Consider the following 22,361-nt stretch of genomic DNA (forward strand, 5'->3'; position numbering starts at 1 on the left):
TGTCAAACATTCATTAAGGAAATTCGCAAAAAAACATTCATTAAGAAAAATATATTTTTCAAGAATAAAAAAGCACAAACACTAAAAAAAAAGCACATGACGTGGCCAGCCCATGTGAGGGAGCCATAGGCCTTTCGTCAACTATTCCACGCTCAAGATGTGGAATAGGACGTACGTGTCCTATTCCTTGCACGCTGCAAGGAATAGTGGAGCCTGTACACGGAAAGAAAAGAAAATGAAAGGAAACGAAAGCGACACGAGGCGTGCCTCCAGCTAAACCCTCACCGCGCCGCCGTCCGTCCGTTCCTTCCTCCGTCTCCTTGCCGCCCCGCCGTCTGTTCCTCCCGCCCTGCCCCGCCGGCATGAACAACCTACTAACCGTAAGTTCCCTCTGCACCCCCTCTGAACCCTCCTCCTCGTGTTCCTCCTTTCATCTCTTCACACTGCTCAATTGCTCAACGAACCGTTCTCCAGGAATCGGCTTAGTTGCTCTGATCTGCTTGAGCTCCAAGTAGCAGGATTTATTTGCCCCTCCTTTTAGGATCTGCTTGCTCTTTTTGTGTGTGCTATCAGCAGTGGGCTGGTTGCACTTGTCTGAACCTCTCCGGGAGGTTATTCTGATTTTAGTTTGTCCCAGCTTTATGCTTAGCAAGCACTCGAGTCTCAAAATGTCATTCACTGTTTGTTTGTTCGGCTTTGCTAGAACTCATCTAGCTGAGTTTTAGTTATGTCTCATTCACTTTTATAGCCATTGGATTGATACTATAAGATGCGTGTGTGCTGATGTGGTTTGTAGTACTATTTTTATCTGTTTTTGTTTTCAGGTGAATGAGACCAAATTATATCTCATCTAGATGAGTCCTAGGCATTCCCTTGTTTGTTAGTTTGAAAACAACACGTAATGTGACCACATTATATTACTTATTTCAGCACTCAAATTAACTTCAGAATGTTCTTTTGGCATTACATACATGGTCGCCGACTCGCCGTCATGTTCTGATTTTGAATGTGACATCTCAAATACTCTTTTTGAGCAGTTTATATCTTCTGCTAGCAAGTATAAGCTTTAGTAATATTCTTTTGGGACCAGTTATAATAATGCCAATGCTTTATTTCCGCAACTATCCTGTCCTATTGGTTTGGTAGGTTTTAGCTGATGATGAAAGTACCAGCACAATTGGCTATAATGTCAGATCGAATTCATAGCAATCAAGCAAGCCTTCGTGCAGGTGCTGCTGTGCAGTACATGTTCTTATAAACACTCTGATTTTGCAGGATTCCTTTGAGCTTCCCCGGTGGGATTCCTCAAGAGATGAGGGGGATGTTGAAATGGGGATGTATCAGCCCGACGCCTCTGATAATTTAAAAGGATTCTTCAAGAAGGTGCATGCTGTTTAGGAAACTCCATACTAATCTTGTTCCTGATGTTATTTGTCCATTTTTGCACTTCAGATTAATGACATGTGATGCTGCTTTCACACACACACACACACACACAGGTTGACGGAATTGAGAGCTTAATAGCTAACTTAACGAGTCTCAATATCCATATCCCGAGTCCCGACGCCGGGTTCGGGGCAGGAGGCCTTGACTTCCCCTCTCCATATCCCGACGCCGGTGACGTCGGTCACGTTGGGGTCGGCCAGCGCTGGGGGAGGGAGCCCGAGGCAGGCGGCCTCGGCTCCTGCTACTCCGGTTGTGGCGGCGACACCCGCGCCAGCAGCAGCGCTGGGGGGGGGGGGGCTAGGGCAGGTGGCCCTGGCTCCTCCTTCATCTTCGGCGGTCAGGAGGACCGCGTCTCCTACGCCGACGGCGCTCCACTCTGCGCCGGCGGGTGGGGCGGGAGGAGGGCGCGGGCAGGCGGCCCCCGCCATCTCCTCTCCTGTCGTACCCGTGGCTGTGGACCCCGGCATGGGGCATTTGTCTGAGGGGCTTGGGAGCCCGCAGCCGCCTCCTCCGGTAACCTCGGTTGACCCTTTGAGGGACTCAGCGCGAGGCTTTACTAGGGAGGAGGTCGTTGCTTTTGGCGGGATCCCGGACCCCGTCTCGACAGGGAGACGGATGAGTGCTCGTATCCATGAGCTCCCGGAGGTTGATGATATGCAGCAGCGGTGCGCTATGAGGGCGGCCAAGCTTCAGGATGCTGCGATCTCTTCTGGTATGTCCGTCAACATATCAAATTCTTTATTGCATTTTTCTAATGAGGAGATTATAAATAATGCAAACCAATTAGGAGTTTCACTAGGTGCTACTGATAGTGAGATTTCCAATTCGGTGAATGATCTGTTAGATTTGGAGGCGGAGCGTGCCTTAGAGACTATTCGTAATCTTGCAGCAGTTAAACCGATGAATGATGATGAGATTGATGCGTTAGGGGTTAGAGTGCTCGATAATCTCTGTGCAGATCTAGCACCCCCCAATCATGAGTCTGAGGACGATGATGTGCCCCTAGAGAATGCCGATGGTAGTATCGTTGAACCCGGTTATGAGGACCGAGCGTCAGAGCCTAGTAAACCAAAGCGCAAGTGGAAACGGAAGATCTATCCCGATTCTGCAGTTCGTAGGAGTGCTAGGATTCGGACTACTAAAAAATTCCATGACGAAATATGAAAGGAATCTTTTGGAATAGTAGAGGTCTAAAGGACTTGGCTAAAAGAAGGTTTCTTGCTGAGGCATCATTAGAGCAGCGTTTAGATTTTATTGCTCTATCGGAGACTGGTAGAGAAAACTTTGCGCCCCAGTTTCTGTCCTCTCTTGCGGGTGGTATTGATTTCGATTGGCATTGCCTCCCTCCGCGAGGAAGATCGGGTGGTATCTTGCTAGGTGTGAGATGCGATTCGCTTGAAGTCCGAAGTGTAGTGATGGGCGACTTCGCGGTTAAGTTTCGAGTCAAGTCTAAAGTAGATGGTTTCAACTGGGCTTTGGTGGCGGTTTATGGTGCCGCACAACCCGAGCTTAAACCGGAGTTTCTAGCGGACCTTGTTCGAATCTGTGGGTCAGAACAGCTTCCAATTTTAGTTAGGGGTGATTTCAATATCATTAGGAGGAGAGAGGAGAAGAATAATGATAACTTTTACGGCAGGTGGTCGTTTATGTTCAATACCATTATTGAAAGCTTGGATCTGAGGGAGATAGAGCTTTCTGGTAGAAAGTTTACCTGGGCTAATGCTCTGCCAAACCCAACTTACGAAAAACTTGATCGAGTTCTTGCGAGCGTGGAGTGGGAACAAAAGTTCCCTCTGGTTACGGTGCAAGCTCTCTCGCGGGGAATATCCGATCACACACCCTTGTTCGTGGACTCAGGGGAGCCGAATCACGTGGGTAACAAGAACACCTTCTCTTTCGAGATGTCATGGTTCGAACGCGAGGGGTTCTTGGACCTGATTGCCAGGGAATGGGCTAGGGGTGCAGGAGGTACAACTGCGGTCGAGCGTTGGCAGAATAAGATTAGGCATTTGAGAAGTTCCTTACGGGGTTGGGCCAAACACCTCAGTGGTGTGTATAAGATTGAAAAGGATAGACTCCTTTCTCTTATACAGGCCCTAGACATAAAGGCCGAATCCACGATTTTGCTGCCAGCTGAGCTTCAGGTTAAAAATGAGGCGGAGAAGAGGTTGAAAGAACTGCTCCGCGAAGAAGAATTGAAGTGGGATTTGCGAGCTAAAGTCTGCAAAGTGGTCCAAGGGGACGCGAATACTCAATTCTTTCATTTGATTGCTAATGGTAAGCACAGAAAGAAGCGAATCTTCCAACTTGAACACGATGAGGGCACTATTTTAGGACATGATAACCTAAAAACATATATTACCGAGTATTATAGGCAGTTATTTGGACCTCCAGATGATAATTGTGTGTCCCTCGACGAGTCCAGGATTGAGGATGTGCCTCAACTATCGGCTGCCGACAATGATATTCTGGTTGCCCCGTTCTCAGAGAAGGAGGTGTTTGATGCTATTGCACAGATGAAAAACAATAAGGCTCCCGGACCGGATGGATTCCCGGTCGAGTTCTATAAAAAGTGCTGGCACATTATTAAGGGGGATTTGCTACCTATGTTCCACGATCTGTTCTCTGGACAGCTTCACTTATTTCACTTGAATTTTGGAACTATCACACTGCTTCCTAAGAAAACGGATGCTGTGAGAATTGAGCAGTTCAGGCCGATCTGCCTCCTCAATGTTAGTTTCAAAATCTTCATCAAGGTTGGGACTAATAGGCTCACACAGATTGCGCATTCTGTGGTGCAACAGTCCCAAACTGCTTTCATGCCGGACAGAAATATTCTTGAAGGGGTGGTCGTCCTGCATGAAACGCTCCATGAAATCCATTCCAAAAAATTAGATGGAGTAATTTTTAAGGTGGATTTCGAGAAAGCGTACGATAAGGTCAAATGGCCATTCCTCCAACAGTCATTGCGTATGAAAGGTTTTGATGAAGCCTGGCGCCGACAGGTTGAATCATTTACGCAAAAAGGTAGTGTGGGAATTAAAGTAAATGATGATATAGGTCATTACTTCCAGACACATAAAGGCCTAAGACAAGGAGATCCGATGTCCCCTATCCTGTTTAACATTGTGGTGGATATGTTAGCAATTTTGATAGGAAGGGCTAAAGAAAATGGTCAAGTAGGTGGATTGGTACCTCATCTTGTTGATGGAGGTGTATCCATCCTTCAGTACGCCGATGATACAATTATCTTTATGGAGCATGACTTGGCCAAGGCGAGAAATATGAAGCTTGTGTTATGCCTATTTGAACAATTGACCGGGTTAAAGATTAACTTTCATAAGAGCGAGCTGTTCTGTTTTGGTAGAGCCAAAGAAGAATAGGAGGCTTGTAGGCAATTGTTTGGGTGCGAGTTGGGAGAGTTACCCTTCTCTTACCTAGGTATTCCAATCCACCATTGTAGGCTGACAAAGAGAGAATGAAAGTGCATCTAGGACCGATTTGAGAAGAAACTAAGTTGCTGGAAGGGTAAGCTCATGTCATACGGAGGCCGATTAATCCTGATAAATTCGGTGCTCACGAGTATGCCTATGTTTCTCCTATCGTTCTTTGAGGTCCCAGTTGGTGTTAGGAAAAGACTGGACTTTTATCGATCGCGTTTCTTTTGGCAGGGTGATGAGCTTAAAAGAAAATACCGGCTTGCTAAATGGATATCATCTGTAGACCGAAAGACCAAGGGGGTCTTGGTATTGAGAATCTAGAAGTTAAGAACAGATGCCTTCTTAGCAAGTGGCCGTGGAAGCTCTCATCGGAGCATGATGCTATGTGGGCTCAAATCCTTCGCAGCAAGTACCTCCAGACAAAAACTTTGTCCCAGGTCACAGTCAGGCCGACTGATTCACCTTTCTAGAAAGGACTGATAAAAGTCAAACAATCTTTGTTTAATAGGATGAAGTTTGTTATTGGAAACGGCGCTAGTACACGTTTCTGGGAGGATACTTGGCTCGGCGAGACACCCTTGGCCATTCAATATCCGTCTTTATACCGTATTGTTCGACGACGTGAGGTGTTCGTCGCATCGGTATTTCAATATATCCCCCTTAATATTCAGTTTCGACGGTCGCTAGCGGGCAATCGTTGGGAAGAATGGCTCCGTCTAGTTAGGAGACTGATGAAGGTTCAGCTTTCTCAACAACCCGATGAATTACGCTGAAAACTGACTAAGTCTGGAGTATTCACAGTTAAATCAATGCATATTGATGTTATTAATTTGAACTCCATTCCTACCTCCAAGCATGTTTGGGACGTCAAAGTTCCTTTGAAAATAAAAGTGTTTATGTGGTTTGTTCATAAACAAGTTATTTTAACCAAGGACAACTTGATAAAGCGTAATTGGACAAGACCTACTAGGTGTAGTTTCTGTGATCGGGATGAGACAATCAGACACCTCTTTTTTGATTGCCCATTGGCCAAAGTCCTTTGGCGGACGGTCCACATTGCTTTTAATATCAATCCACCAAATTCTATCAACGCATTATTTGGGACATGGCTTAATGGGATTGAGCCTGACTTAGTGAGACACATTCGGGTTGGAGTTTGCGCTTTGTTGTGGACTATCTGGACTTGCAGAAATGATTTGGTTTTTAACAGAATATCACGTATTCATTTTTTGCAGGTTATATTCCGAACCACGGCACTGATCCATTCATGGTCGCTACTCACTCCGATGAAGGCCAGGGAGCATTTGGTTACTGGATCTTTCCGTTGGGAGATGGTAGCTCGGGATATCTTCAACCGGTTTGGATGACGGTCATATAATAGGATAGGCAATTAGTTTACCTATTTATTTTTAGCCAGCCGGTTGTGGCGTCTTTTCGTGGCTAGTTGGTGTTTCTAGCCTTGTTTGGCTCTGTGTGAGCCTTCTTTGCTTTTTTATTATTTTTGGAGACCTTGGAACCATATTGGCACTGCTTTATTTGGTTAATAAGATGGCCGTATGCATCACTCTGATGCAGAGGCCGGGGAGTCCCCCTTTTTTTTAAAAAAAAGAAAGGTGACAACTCCAAACCTTATATAAATGAGATGAAAATTTTGCTTTACTTAGTCACGCACAACAATACATTTTTTAAGCGATTCGGCAGAAAATGGAGAAAGATGTTGATGAAGCGAGGAAAATTGCTCGTATGGCCAAAACAAAACTTGATAAACTCGAAGAAGATGTATGTTATTCTTCTGTCTGCATAGCATAAACTAAAAGATGGACATGCTGCTAATGGTTTGCTGCTTGCCCCTGTGCTATGCCACAGAACTTATCTAACAAGCAGAAACCTGGACGCGGGAAGGGCTCTACGGTAGATCAATTAAGGGAACAGACCGCTGGGTAAATTAAATTCACTGTCGATTTATGTTCCCAGTCTCTTGGCTGCATGAATTAGCCTTTTTTTTGCGCAAATGTAGTCCTTAGTCACTTTGCTTACTGATTGATCTCTACAGAGCAGTGAAGAATAATTTGAAGGAACAGATCGATGATTTTCAGGTATTGTTTTCCTCTAACTTGAATTTCCAAATTGACATGTAAGTGATGATTTTCCTATTATGTCTGGGAATAAATAAATTTTTCCTCTAATGCCTAATTGTAATCTCTAGATACACACACAAAAAAAGTTAAAGCCAGTGCATATTTCTATTTACTAGTCCCTCCATCCCAAAATAAGTGTCATGGCTTTAGTTCAGATTTGAACTAAAGGCACGACACTTATTTTGGGACAGCTGGAGTACTTGGGCTATTTGATTTGATATGCCCTCATAGAGCAGCAGGGAGAAACTACTCTGCTTTCCCATGTATATGAGGCATCCAAGCATCGAGCTCTTTATAAGCGGTGCAAGTGGCTTTGTTGATGCTTATATGTTCTAAAAAGTAAAATAAAGAGTTTTGCAAATTGTCATTCTTTTGACTTTCGGTAACTTTATAAGAATGTTTCTCAGCCATTATGGTAGATTATTGATAGTATGCTATCAGCCTGATATCTCTGAAGATGGAATAATATAATGTAATCTTGCAACTATGCGACTGATACGGTGTTGTTACACTCTGATGCAGGTATTGAGACAATCAACCCAGCAGGAGTACCAGGAAGTTGTTGAAAGAAGGGTATTTACTGTAACTGGTAATCACCCTGATGAACAGGTACAGTTGCAACTTTTTTCCTATGGTTATTAAATTTGATATTTCTTATTTTATTGTTTATCTTACATTATGCCTCCTTTGTTATGCTGGAACCTGCAGACAATTGACAATTTAATTGAGACAGGGAGAAGCGAGCAAATTTTCAAAGATGCGGTTCAACAGCAGGGGAGAGGCCAGGTATATATGAGTTATAACTTGGTCATTATTTGGACATTTGTGGGTAAATGTATCGAAATCTCATTTTGATAATTTTCCATGTTGCAGATATTGGATACTGTTACTGAGATACAGGAGCGGCATGATGCTGTAAGAGATCTAGAGAAGAAGCTTCTAGAGTTGCAGCAGGTTACCTTTAAAAGGGTGGTGGTGGGGGGGTAATATGTGTTAATGTACCCCATTTCCTGGGTTTTGGCTTGTAGATGTTCCTGGATATGGCAGTATTGGTTAAGGCTCAAGGAGACATGATTGACGACATAGAGCCACATGTAAGATGACGAACTTGTGAAAACAGCTTTATTCTAACAAATAGACCTAACCGATTTTGTCAATAAACAAGCTAACGAATGCGATGCTGGCATTTTGTTTGTTATTCCAAGGTTTCAAATGCTACCAACTACATACAACATAGTTTGGATGCCCTCCAGAAGGCAAAGAAGTTGCAGAAGAACTCGAGAAAGTGGATGTGCTCCGCCATAATCGCTCTCCTGGTGATAGTGATAGTTGTTATCGTCATGCTCGTGGTTGTCAAGGCAGTGAAGAAGTAACTCTTGAGCATGACCTGAAACCCAACATCTTGGGAAGAAGTAGGTTTTTTTCTTCTTTCTGTTTATGCTATCTGTGTAGTTCTGTGACCGATTCACACACTCTTCTACTATCGCTGTATGGCTATGATGAACCGGACAAGTCGACATTGGTCGCCCATATATATACTGGAGGCTCCTGCTATTGGTTCGTGTTTGTCCTCCTAGTATTTTTAGTGGTCAAACCGAAATGTGCGTCCTGAATCCATTCATCGGTCATCGGTTCAAATCCGATAGTCGCCTTTTTTTCTCTATCGATGTTCTACGAACAATAATCTCTTTTTTTCCGAATTAAATGGAGAATCCAGGATCTTTTATGTTTTTTACCTTACAATTTTGCTAGATACAAAACAATAAAATAAATAATATATATACAAAAAATAAAGATTTTGATGAAATTCCATTTTTTATGCCTCAAACATTAATCGTCAGCTTGTTGTGTCTAAAGAAGCAACTGCTCCGTTGTTGGTACTGCAGTATACATAATCTCATTCATTGATCAATCGCTGTACAACAAAGGAGTGCGAGATATGCCCAAGAAGAACCTGAAACATACATACACTAGTTTCAGGCACTTGGTGGAGGCGGAGCAAACAAGAATCATACCCACTGTCATGTCACTTGGCGCGGTAATAGCCCAAGTGTGTAAATTAAGCCGTGCTTTGAAGTGAATTATCGGTTGTACCGCTCATCAACATCCATCTCAGAGAGTAAGAGCAATAAATCACACTCTTAAGTTATTTGATATGGAGATGTAACAGGGACCTCCAAATCGTCTAAATAATTTCTTGGTATATTTTACTGGGGGATTTGATTATTTGCCCCTTATTACTTCGCACTTTGATAATTTGGCACTGCTTACATTGGATTTGATATTTTAGCACATCTTACTTTGGACTTTGATTTTTTGCCCTTGCCCACGAGGAAAGACAAGTTTGTCCCTGCTCCACCCCATTGACCACGCACAGCGTCTCTCACCGTTCCCCAACTCTCTCTCTCTCTCTCTCGTCCGTACTTCCAGAGAGACAGTGGTGACCGCGACGGATATTGCCAGCAACCCAGGGGCCGGCACAACAACACGGGCAAGCAAGCAAGCAAGCAGCAACATCACCACTAGCAACCAGCAAGGCTAATTAGCACGGCAACCAAGCAGCAGCAGCACGGGGCCACGGGCTGCACAAGCGCACGAGCACGAACAGGAAAGATAGTGAATCCGTCGCCTCGTTGTCGAAGTCACCGTCGTCCAGCACGCCCTGGCTCTCGCCCGTACATCGTAGGCGTGAACTGGGGGGGGGGGGGGGGGGGGGGGGTGGGGGGGGGGGGTAGGGGGGAGCCTGCGCCGCGTACGCCCGAAGCTCGAGGCGCGATTCCTGGGACGCGACATGCGGATCGGCGAGGAGCAGAAATCCGAAGCGACGTCGAGGCGGCTTGACTTGCCGCCCATGGAGGAGCCCCGCGGCGTCACGTGAGACTGCCTGTTGTCGGGGTTGGCATCGCAGGTAGGCCGCACGCCTCTGCACCGAGCTCACCATGGCCGGCACGGTCCTCACTCGCCATGGTCCGGACCGCGCCGCTCATTCATCTGCGTGGACGCGTCCGCCCAGGACCACGGGGTGAAGTCGCCGTCAAGGACCATCGGGGATGGGGAGTGAGGCAACGAGCTCCTCTCCCGTGGGACGCGCGTCATGGAGCTGCTGCTGACTCTTGCCGGCAGGGCCCCGCGTGTGTCGTGCTCGTGGCCGGCACTTGCCTTCGTCGTACTCATGGCGCCCATGCTGCTATTGCTGTTGATCGTGGGGAGGAACGAGGAGCATGGGGTGGTGGTAGGGAGGAGCAAGGGGCGGCACCAGAGAGCTACAAGTGCGGCGGCGAGGAGCAGCAAGGGCCGGCGCCAAAGAGCAGCAAGGGCGGCTGCGAGGAGTGCCTAGCTGGCGGGGAGGAATTTGGGGAATTTCACGTGAGGGCTCGGTCTTCAGTCAAACATGCACAAAGGGCAATATGGTCACTGGCTTTGGATATATATCAAACATATACCATCAAATACATTTGAAAGGATTGTTTTTAGGGGGAAAGGGAAAACAATTAAAGTTCAAAGTACATGATGGCTCACCACTTTATGCCTTCGTAGAGGCATGCCATCAATCGAGATCACCTTCTTTCTTCCTCTGACAAGCCTTTTGAGTAGACCACAAGGGTCAAGATGACCATACAGACCTTTGGAGCCCCTTCATGTAACTTAAAGTTGAGTTTGCATCTCTCCTTTAATCATTAACCATAATGATATGATTCTCTTGTGCCCATTTGCATATCTCCTTTGGCGAATTGTGCTTGTTGCTTTCAATATGTCACCACACACAATAATCACGAATATGTCTCGAAATAGGTTGTGTTGTGTTCATACTAAATTTACGGCCCCAATTCTTGTGGGGATATGTGCCTTACTTGATATCATTTAGCTTAGTCGTCGCGTGGTGTAGTAGGAAGTGTGACACAGCTAGACACGACGCATGGGTGACCACTTGACAACATGCACCATCAAAGTGCCATGAAAGCGCATCGTGCATGGTGCACCACGACATACATCGTTGAGATGTGGGAGTTGCGATCTTCGGTAATGACGAGATTATCTTGACTATCCGCCATTGGGGCACCACATGCATCGAGGGGACACATGCACATTCGGTGCATAATGGCGTTTAAGCATTGTTATCCTATTTAAGGAGGCAGTCTTCACTTGATTTCCTATGCCATAATTCCACTTGATCAATTATAAAAACTTATTTACAACTTGACGTGCATGTGTATCCCGATCTGAATTCCTGCGCGGCCTACATTAATTTAATGGTTAAACTTACATTGATGATCTCGTTATGTCGTACATTAACTTACATTGATGATCTCGTTATGTTGTACTCCCTCCGTCACGGTTTAGAAGGCGTTCTTGGAAATTCTCTGGAACCTAGGTGGTTATCTATTGGTTATGAGATGAGCTGAAAAATACCATTCACACTACGCATGCATATAGAAATAGTATATCGGAGTACTAATTAGCTACTAGAAATAAATGTAATGCGCCCTAAACCTTGTCTATTGTGGAAACACACGCAAATTTAACTGTGACGGAGGAAGTACATTCTCTGAGCCTCGGTTGGCGCTAAACAAAGTTTAGTGGTCATTGCAAAAATAGTTTAGAGTCATGGTCATTTGATATGTGAGCATGTGATGGACTAATATGCTAGGATGTTCCATGTGTTGAAAAGAGATCAAACAATGACTATCCCAGTTTGTTAAAGCAACTAGTTTGGGTGGTGCATCTAAACTATTAATTTATTTTTAAAGCAACGCTAATTCATTCAGAGGAGACAATCTCTTTCCCTACAAAGTAAAGTGAAAGAAGAAGAAAAAATAGAGAATCACTTTGGTTTATTGTCTATTCTAGAAACTATAAAAAATATGAAAAGCAGAAAAATTAATAAGCCCACTAAAGATAATATGTTAAAAGCACGCGTTGTTGGGAAGCACATGATGCCTCATCACTTTATGCCTTGGTGGAAGCATGCCATCAATGACCATCACCTTATTTATTCTTTTGCCACTTTTTCGAGTAGATGATTATGTAGGGTCAAGATGACCATGCAGACCTTTGGAGCCCCACCACCCATTCTCAACCAAGACAAATAAGCTTAAGAAAATATAATGTCACGTTGTAATACTCAATGTATGTCAAAGTAAGGTTGCATCCGTTAATGACAGCCAATCATGCATAAAAAAGATATTAAAAAGAATGAAACTATTCTGCCAAAATGTGGTAGAAGCAAGCTTATCGAAATGATTGATTTGGCCACCCGTCGTTAAGGGTGGTGAATGGGCATGCTACTCTGAAATCTCGCTAGTTGAGAATCACCGTAGCTAATTAAAATGAGCATGTGCATGCGTGTGCGTGATGAGCTTCACTAGCATTTCTTTACGTATGGAAAGATATTAACTAGGCAGGCATGCATCCCACAGCATTGCCAAAAATGTTATACGCGCTCCCTTGATCGGACGAAACTTGCACGTGGTTTCCTCTCTACATCAATGCGACGACCGAGACCATCACATGCTTCCGCCTGGGTCGCTCGCGTAGTCTCTCGCGTATCGCAGCCTTGCATGCTCACATGTACGGTGAGTCCCCTCCCCCTCCCTTCCCCGTTCATCTAGCTTCTAGGAGCACTACGCATGCATGTGCACCTGTGTGTGTTGGGTGAGCAGCATTGCCAAAGATGGTCTAGGCGCTCCTCCCACCCCACATGCAACTAACCCGTGGTTGTGTGTGTGTGTGTGTGTGTGTGTGTGTGAAGCCCGGGCTCGACACGTCGCGGCCTCACTTTGCATCGCACACGACCACACTCGCTACTTAAACAGCTACGCAGTCCACAACACCAGTGGCCGGCAGCCTCCAACACCACCCTTGGAGTGTAGCACGTCGCTCGCGTAGGGAAAAGGAAGCACCTCCCACATCCGACGAGTGACGGTGAGTCCCTCCCCCTCCGTCTCCTCGTTCTTGCATTTTGTCGCTGAATTCTTCTTTCTCTTCCTCTTTCTTCCTGTTGACCTTGACTAACAGTGCCTCAGTGTCTCATCTCCTCATCTTGTCCAGGTTTGATCCATGGAGTCCCCGCAAAAGAAGGCTCCTGCATCCATGGACGGCAGCAAGGCGCCTCATCTGCTGCCGGTGACCCTGTCCCTGGCCAAGAAGACGCCTCGTCCTGATCTTGTCCGAGGAGTCAGTTCATGGGCGCTCCTCACCGCCTGCCACATCGCGCTCTCCTTGGCCATCGGCACCGTAATAGCCTACGCACTCTACCACTTCCACGTCCGTTGCAGCCAGGTACGCCCGATTCCCCTTGCCCTACCCCTTGGCTGCTGCCCTTCTCCATGCCTTCTCAATTTCCACTCCTCCACAGTCCTCCTTCTTTCTGCGCTGCGACCAGCTTACGGACGCGGAGGAAGCCATGGTGAACGCCCTAGGGATCGGGCTGCTGTGCTGCCTCGTGCTCCAGGCGGCCGCGGCGGTGCTGGCCCTGCGGCTCCCGTGCCGCCGCCGTCGCCGCGCCCTCGCCTACCTCGCGCTCGTGCTCACTATCGTCGGCCACTTCATCATGGCCGCCATAGCCCATATCCTCCTCGTCGCCGACCCAGGAGACCTCTTCTTCCGGATCTGCTCCACCGGGGGCCTCTTCATCTACGCAGCGGGAGACATCATCAGCTTCTTGGCCCTCCTCCTCGGCAGCGGTGAGGAGTAGGACTGAGAAGCAGGGGTACGTAGGCAGCGTCGCAGCGATCATGTCCATGGATCAGCTGGTGAGGTACTAATGAGGGACTGATAAATAATGAGTAGGAGTATGCATTATGCTAGCTGCCACAATTGACCGAGTGCCGTATGCGTGAATCTACCAGTGTACTCGACTGTTAATTGGATAGATCGGAGATGCTAGTACGTATTTGTGTAATGTGTTACGTACCCTGAATTGTGCCCGTCTTTGATGCAGTAGTATTCCACCTTTCCTCTGTAGTATGATCAGACATCATTTATATGCTTATTTATCCAGCTTCGATATAATTGATGTTGGTGAGATTGTCACTTCATGCAGTATAGGAGTATATGTTAACTATGGTTTTTCATGCAACCGCTGGCTAATCCACTGGGGATAAAGCTGTTGTTCCAACTTGTGTATAATTGAAAATGCAAATGTAACTAGGTTCCTAGTTTCAACTTACTCCTACCTGCTGATTAAGCATGCAGTTTTCTAGAGTTGTGCAATAAACGTCTCATCATGGTTTTTAGCTGTTTTGATCTAGCTTAGCAAGCTACCTCAATTTAGCTGCACAGTGATATTTCAGCTACGCATGTAACCCGCGTGCTTCGTGCCCTGCTGGTTTTGCCAGCCCGGGTAGCGTGCCATTGCTGCTTTGCCATGCCCGTGACTACATGCGGTAATGCATGCATGCATGTCACCATGTGCACCGCTCTATCTTTGCCAAGAATATGAGAGGTGGTGGGGATCCAAAGGTCTGTCAACACGGTTTTTTGTTTCACAAAAACAAAAGGTCTACAGTGTACTCGACTTGACCCATGTCATCTACTCCAAAAGACCCATCAAAAGCAGAAGAAAAAAGGACGATGATGATTCATGAATAACCCCTCAAGCCCTCTAGAAACCATGACGAAACCCAACCAATAAAATGCCTCAAGTGTGACCTCAAGGAAAAGGAAATCTTCACATGCATGCTCACAGCTCACTTGGCGACTATTGCTACGGACAACAAAACTTGTTTAGCGTCCGCCAAGGTTCACACAATATAATAGTACGAAATAACGAGGTCGTCAACATCAGCTTATAACTAGTAAATTAAAGTAGCTTGTGTCAGTATTCAGATGGAAATCCTCATGCCGGTAAGTTCTAGGTATGCTTTATAATTTATCAAGAGGAATACTAGCGTATGAAATAATGTGAAGAATGGCCTTGAAGGTGAATAGAAGATAAAAACACTGAATTCTTTCATGGAGTTGCAAGCAACAGAATAAGTACAAACAATATCTTTTGTCTAACTCAGGGAAAAAGTATGGACCTCCAATATCTACCGAACATCAGATTTCTAGCGATGTCAACCCGAACGAGTAGTTCGCTGGAGAACCCCCTCCAGCGCGAACGTTCTATTCGCTACAGGTAACCCGCCAAGCGAATACAAAGCCGTACATGACCTTCGCTAGGCTTCTGGCCCAATCATCATTCCCCTATGCAAATAAATAAATAAATGAAATATTAAAAAAGAAAGTTTTTTCATGATGTAGGTATAAATAAAAAATAGTATAATTGACAGGTTGTACACAACAAAATTGGATGACAAAATTTGTCATATTAAAAACAAGAACAAACATAAATATTTTGTTTCAAACAAAAAAATCTCATAAAAAATTAAGATTTTTTTTGTGGAAATAACATGGCAAATTTAATAAAAAAAACAGAAGAGTTCACATAGCAAAAGTCTACATTGCGGAAAAAAGGTTGTGCTTGTAAGAAGGTCCAAAATTGCCATGTCAAAAAATTTGATAGCACGTAAAAAAGGAATTTACCATGGTACGCTAAATAAAATCGCTATGGTCCAAGAAAATGTTGCAAGACAAGAGAACTATGGTCTAAATTGCCATCCTGCTTACAAAAAATTACCATGGTCTAACCAAAAAGAAATTGCCATCGTCTACATAACGAAAATTGCTAAAGTACCTACGGAAAAAACTACCATGGTCTAATGAATATAAAATTTCCATGCTATAAAATAATATAGCAGCTATGTTACCTATAATAAAATTGCACATGAAAAAAATATAAAAATATTGACCAATAAAACATGGATTTTTTGATAATTTGTAGTGGGCACATGGCAAAATTTGGAATTTTGTAATTTCAAAAGGATGGCAAATATTAGGGAATTTTGCCATGGATACATGGCAAAAATATTAATCTTGTTGCGTGTACAACATGGTAGGTTTATGAAAAAAAATATAAATTTGTTGTCGTTCTTAAATATAGAAATTTGCATGGTTCTATTAAAAAGTGAATATTGCCGTGGTTCATTAGCTGAATTGGACATGGTACTTGAAGTGAATTTGTCATGGTCCATAAACTTAGTTAGCCATGGTCCATAAACTAAATTTCCCATGGTCCCTAATTTTTTTTGCCATGTTCCATAAACTTAATTTATCATGGTCCCTAAACTGAATTGGTCATGGTCCCTAATTTTTTTTACCATGGTACATATAAGAAAGGAAAATTGCCATGGTACGTAAACTGAATTTGCCAAGGTCCATGAAACACTCGGGGCGTATCGGCAAGTTTGGAGGCCAGCACGGAATCCCTTGACATGGTCATGACGGTGTGCGATAAGCGATAATGCCACATGTGGCGACACTTGGTGTCCATCAGCAGCGCCACTCAGTTATGCCACGGTGAAGTAGGCATGCCAATACAGGTGCTGGGCCCAACTCAACAACCACCATCAGGAAGGCACATCATGCATGGTGTGCCAAGACACACATGATTGGGACACGTGCCTTATGAGATTTGGGAATGCTAATTTCATCTTGTTCGTCCGCCATTGGGGCACATCCTTTGATGGGCCAGATGCATATCCACTGCATTGTGGCAGTTATTTGCTGTTATCCCCTATAAGATGCTAATCCACACTTGATTTGATATGCCACAATTCCTCTAATGGTAAAACTTATTTTGATGATCTTGTTATGTTGTGCATTCTTTGAACGTTAGTTAACACTAAATATGTGAGCATGTGAGGGATTAATTCGTTAGGATCTTGATATTTCCCTAGATGCCAAAATACTTCATGTGTTGAGACATCATGACTTCCAATCGATTGAGTTTCCATGTGCTCAGAATAGATTAAACAGTGACCATCTTACTTTGTTAAAGCAACTAGCTGGTTATGTAGGCTCCGGCGGTCCAACAACATCTGAATTGTTGCTTTTAATTAGGCCAATGCTAATTTATGTAGATGATCCACCCTTTTCCTTACAAAGTAAAGGAAAAGCAATAGGGAATGGGTAGGTTTGTTGTTCTCTTCTAGAAATTAGGAAAAATTGTTAGAAAAGAGAAAAATAATCTTACTCAAGATAATGCGTTGAACACGTGCATGCTTGGAAAGCACATGATGCTTCGCCAATTTATGCTTTGGTGGAGGCATGCCATCAAGCCGCATCATTGCCTTTATATATTTTGACACACTTTTTGAGACAATGACATGAGTCAAGATGGAACATGTTGACCTTTGGAGCTCCCATTCCGACAAAAATAAGTAAGCCGATGAGTGGGCTCGTTAAAAAACCTAATGGTTGATCCATCACATTGTAACAATAGGCAATGTAACTTAATTTGTTGGTTACCTACTAATGGCATCCAAGCAAAAACGGAGTAAATAAAAATCAAAGTTTCAGCCACAATGTTGTACTACTAGCTTTTTTCTAGTGAATGTTGTACTACAAGCTATCCGTGACTTCACCATTTGCGCCGAACGAGGCAGGCGACCCCGAGGACATGCCGGGGTTCGTCCGCACGATCCGCGACTTCACCATTGTGCCAAGCTGGGTTGCACCGCCGGTGCTCATGTACTCTGCAGACCCGGTAGATGAGCCGGGGTACATGAGGGCATTGAGGGAGTCGGTGGAGACGCTGGCAAATTCGACCGCTACCGCGGAAGAATTCGTCCTCTACTTCAACGGCAGCGATGATGATGACTCCGACAAGAGCGTATAAGATGGCGACGGTTGAGTGTCACAAAAACCCAAATTTCTCCTAAATTTTGGTTGTGAAATTAGGAGCATATGCATCCATGATTTCCTTGCATATGTGGATTTTGAGACCAACAAGGCCAACACTGAATTCAAATGGAAATTTGAATTTGGTTGAAAACCATGATGGTCCCACCCAAAAATTATTTTCGGAAAACTTGCATAAGGGCAGGAAAGAAAATTTCCTAATATTATATTTTCCCTATTTATTCTCTAGTGAACGAGATTTTAAAAATAGTTTAATTTTGGTAATTAAACTATAAGTAAAATTCTGGAGTAAATTAATAAACAGAAAAACAGTAAGAAAATAAAGCAACATTGCGAAGGGCCCATTAGTTATTGACAAAATATAGCTTGTCAAAAACCCTTGGAGAAATGTTCATTTAGTCAGAAATATTCCCAAGGTAATTTAGGAACACTTTATCTTTTGAATAAAATTCAAATTCAAATTTGAAAATAAAAACATAAATCAGAAACTGAAAACAGAAATGAAGAGAGAAAGAAAAAAAGGCCCAGCTAGCAGCTAGCCAGCCGACCAGAATTCTACCCCAACGTCCCGCAACCGCTGCCGACCCATGCGCCCACGACCCCGAGTATGCCCGCGCCCACAACCTCCACTCCGCCCTATAAGTAGCCCTGGACCTCCTCTCAACAAACCAAACCAATACAAAGTAATCACGCCATACCTGCTCAAACTTGGCAGCGACTAACCGAGCTAGCTAGTCTGATTTATGATGCAGAAGGCGGGCATTTTCTTTCTTTTCCAAAAAGAAATCCAACTGAAATGGTCACCATTTATCCGTTTAGAATCCATGTGGAAGATCAATCGATAAAAAAAAACCAAGCTCAGAGGTCTCAACACTTGAAACATCCTGGAATACAACCAAAAAAATATATATAAAGATCCTAGCCACTTAATACCTCATATGCAATCTGAATAAGAAAAAAAACCCTAACATGCTCACTCACTGAAAGACTATTACTATAGGCGAGAAAATTTGTGTAGCATCAGCTAAGGTTCTAAGAATGTACGACATAACTAGCTTATAAACATAAGTTTAGTCGGTAAATTAAAGTTGTTTGCGCCATAATTCAGATGGAAATCCATAGCCCATCAGGTACTGGATATGGTTCAGAATTCATCAAGAGGAATTTAGGCATAGGAAATAAATTTAAGATTGGCCTTAAAGAGGAATACAGCCTAAATGACACTTGATGTCTCACAGAGTTGCAAGTGGCGGAAGAAGGAGAAGCACAATATATTCTTTCTGCTTGAAACAGGGACAAAATATTAACCCAAAAGACAACTAACATCTTGGAGCATGGATTTATTTTTTATTTTTTATTGCGGGTAGATCTTGGAGCATGTTACCTCCTTTCTCAAAGAATGGTTTGATCCAGCTGAAGATTTTGCTTGTAAACTTAGGGAGGATGTCACAAAATTGTGAGGAATTAAATTGTAAACATTCGTAGGTGGGTATATTCCCTAAGATGCAACTTCAGAAAAAAGAAATCCCTCTCATGCTCACAAATCACTGAATGGCTAGACAGGGGACTAGACGCAACATGTTCCAGTTGGCAAATTCAGCCAGGGGACTAGACTCGACGCAACATATCAATCAAGATGACAAAACTAAACAAGCAGAAACTGCAAATACATATCAATATATCTTTTTTCCATGTCCCAGCTCTCTAAATTGATTAGTTGCCCTTGTATCTCAGCAGCTCCCATATGTTCAGTTCAGCAGTCACATGTGCACCACTTCCGTCCCTCTGCATTTCCCAACCAACATCGCACGGTGCTCACCGTGATAGTTGCACTCGCGATCGTCTAGCCAGGAACAAAAAATCACCAAGTGAAAACAAAATGCATCGTCTGGACTGTTAGGTAATCCAAACATAAGTTAGTATTAATTAGGTAAGTTTGAGATTAGCAGTAGGTAGTCATGTTTGAGTCCCGTTAGCATAAGTATTAAGTGCGACCAGCGTGGCCGGTAATTAGGAAAGTATGGGTCTTTGCCACTCCGGTTAGAGCTAGCTTTGGCGTATAGTATTTGGAGTTGGTGTTCGAATAGGATTTGTGTTCGGCTAGCTAAGACGTCTCTGTGTGTATATATGCACAGGTGTCACGTGAGTTTTGTACCGAGACAAGAGGAGAAAAGGTAATAAAGAGAAAGAAAAGAGGGCACAAGAAGAGCCCTTTGGCTATCAGTTTTTTGTGCGCGTGTGTTTGTGCAGTTTGATGTGATTGATCCTAAGGTAAATTTCCAACAAGGACCATGGATGGCCAACGTGCCTCTTCTGTTATCCAAGTAACACACTAGGATACTGATACTACTGGATTAAACTGCAGCAATTTCATCAACATTAATCATAGGGAAGCTGGATATAACTATCGTGCTCATGTCTGATCATAAGTACATTAAGCAACGCAAATATACCAACTAGTACTAGCTAGGAGAGCTAGGTAGCTACTAGATTCACACATACTCAGTCCTGCTGAAGCTGAACTAATCGGCTGCCCTGCTCATCAGTCATTCAGTCCTCAGTCGATCTATCCAATTAACAGTAGTACTAAATTCAGACATACCGCACTCCATGAACGAACTGATCCATGGACATGATCATCTGCAGCTAGCTGAACTACCCGAATCACCTCCCAGGAGGAGGCCCAAGAAGCAGAGGAGGTCGCCCCCCGCGAAGATGACGATGCTGGCGGTGCAGAAGACCCTGGCGAAGACGTATCCAGGGCAGTCGGCGGCGAGGAGGAGGCGGACGGCGGCGGCGTACATGCAGTGTCCGACGAAGGTGAGTGCGAGCGCGCGGTCGGCAAGGGAGCGGCGGACCAAGCGGCGGGAGCACGGGAGCTGCAGCGCCTGGAGTAGGGCGCAGAAGAGCATGCCGAGCCAGAGGGCGCTCGCCTCGGCGGCCTCCGCGACCGCGTCCGTCCACTGGACGCAGCGCAGGAGGAAGGAGGACTGCACCCACTCAGACCAAGCATGAACATGATGATGGATGGATCGATCGAAACCATCCAAGCGGAGCGGCCCTAGTTACGTACTCGTACCTGGGAGGGTGCAGCAGAGGTTGTAGAGGTCTCTGGCTTTTAGTATTTCCCACCCTTTAGTTTCTTCCCCTCCCTTTCCTACTCTCTCTTTTTTTTCTTTAGTTATACGGTTGAAATATAGTTCATTCTATGTAAATTATGTTCGAGCTATGCTGAAATCCGCCGTGTTTGATGAAATCTGTCCAGTTTATTGAAAAGCGGTTTGAAATGTATGCGGGCATGATTGGATGGGCTCCCGTATCATTGTCTGTGAACTGGTCTCCGCCGGTCCCTGAACGAATACGATATTCGATTTGGAAGTCAGCATTGGAGATGCCCTAAGGTATTTGATTTAGAGCAAACCTAATTCATGAAGAGGATCAAGTCTATTCCTTGAAAAAGTAAAGAGAAAGAAGAATTGAGCTTCTTCGAGATGATGACACGAAAACTTGGGTGGTTGAAAAGTAAATGAAAGCAACGGAGACTGGCTCGGGTATGAATTTACTAAAGCAGGAGAGAGATAGAGTGAAAGAATAATTGATCAGCGCTCAAGATGATGACTTGAAAACTTGGGTTGTTGGAAAGTAAATGATGTCTCACAACTCCATTCCTTGTTGGAAGGATTCCATCAATCATCATCACCTTCTTTCCTTTTTTGCACACTTTTTGATTAGTTGACAATGATATAGTTGAACCGTGGACCTTTGGAGCCCCACTTCCCATTCTCTTCAAAGATCGATAAGTGGATGGTGTGTGTTTTGAGCTTCACTCACAATTACGATGTGTAGACTTTTGATAGATCATATTGCCATGTAGGCTCGAGTGGTCCGACATCATCCAAGGTATTTTCCTTAGAGCAAACCTAATTCCTGAAGAGTAGCCGGTCTCTTCCTTGACAAAGTAAAGAGAGCGAAAGAAAAGCAATAGAGAATGACTCAGGTATGTTTCTAGTTTTGAAATTTAGTGAAGTGGTTGAGAGAGAGAAGAATTGAGATTACTTGAGATCATGACTTGAAAACTTGCATTGTTGGAAAGTACACGATGTCTCACAACTTTATTCTTTGTTGAAGGCATAGCATCAATCGTCATCGTCTTCTTTCTTCTTTACACGCTTTTTGATTAGATGACAATAATCAAGTTGAACCGTGGTCCTTTGAAGCCCGACTTTCTATTCTTTGCAAAGTTAGATAAGTGGATGAATGAGCTCGTAAAAAAACATAATGAATGATCCATCACGTAGTAAAAATTGTGGTTGTACTTGCTAATGACATCCAGGCAAAGAATTAATAAATAAAATTGCTGGATGAGCCACCAGTTGTTAGAGTGGTACTACCTCCGTCCTGGTTTATTGGTCTCTATTGTATTTCGTGTCATATTTTCACCATAGATTGAACTAACCAAATGTTCATACATGTCATCGAAAATTTAATCATTGAGAAGTATGTTCAAATACGAATCCAACAATATAATTTTTGTTGACATATATTAACATTTTTTTAGTTAAATCTTTGGTCAAAATTTGACACAAACTACAAA

General features: G+C 44.1%; 1 protein-coding gene and 1 pseudogene across 2 annotated transcripts; both read left to right on the forward strand.

The window, feature by feature from the left end:
- Positions 1-362: 362 nt before the first annotated feature.
- Positions 363-8,412, forward strand: LOC125506700 (syntaxin-132-like; annotated as a pseudogene).
- Positions 8,413-12,792: 4,380 nt separating this feature from the next.
- Positions 12,793-14,065, forward strand: LOC125555544 (uncharacterized). 2 transcript variants are annotated; one of them, XM_048718459.2, is made up of 3 exons: positions 12,793-12,946; positions 13,048-13,303; positions 13,380-14,065. In XM_048718459.2, the coding sequence occupies exons 2-3, from the start codon at positions 13,082-13,084 to the stop codon at positions 13,716-13,718; spliced, it is 561 nt and encodes a 186-aa protein (XP_048574416.2). In that variant the 5' UTR covers positions 12,793-12,946; positions 13,048-13,081; the 3' UTR covers positions 13,719-14,065. The 2 variants fall into 2 exon arrangements, with proteins under 2 accessions (XP_048574416.2, XP_048574415.2); XM_048718458.2 differs by having other exon boundaries at positions 12,794-12,946; positions 13,073-13,303.
- The last annotated feature ends 8,296 nt before the right edge of the window (positions 14,066-22,361 follow it).

This window comes from Triticum urartu, chromosome 5A (assembly GCF_056163025.1).
Source record: "Triticum urartu cultivar PI428250 chromosome 5A, HENAU_Tu73, whole genome shotgun sequence".
NCBI lineage: Eukaryota > Viridiplantae > Streptophyta > Magnoliopsida > Poales > Poaceae > Triticum > Triticum urartu.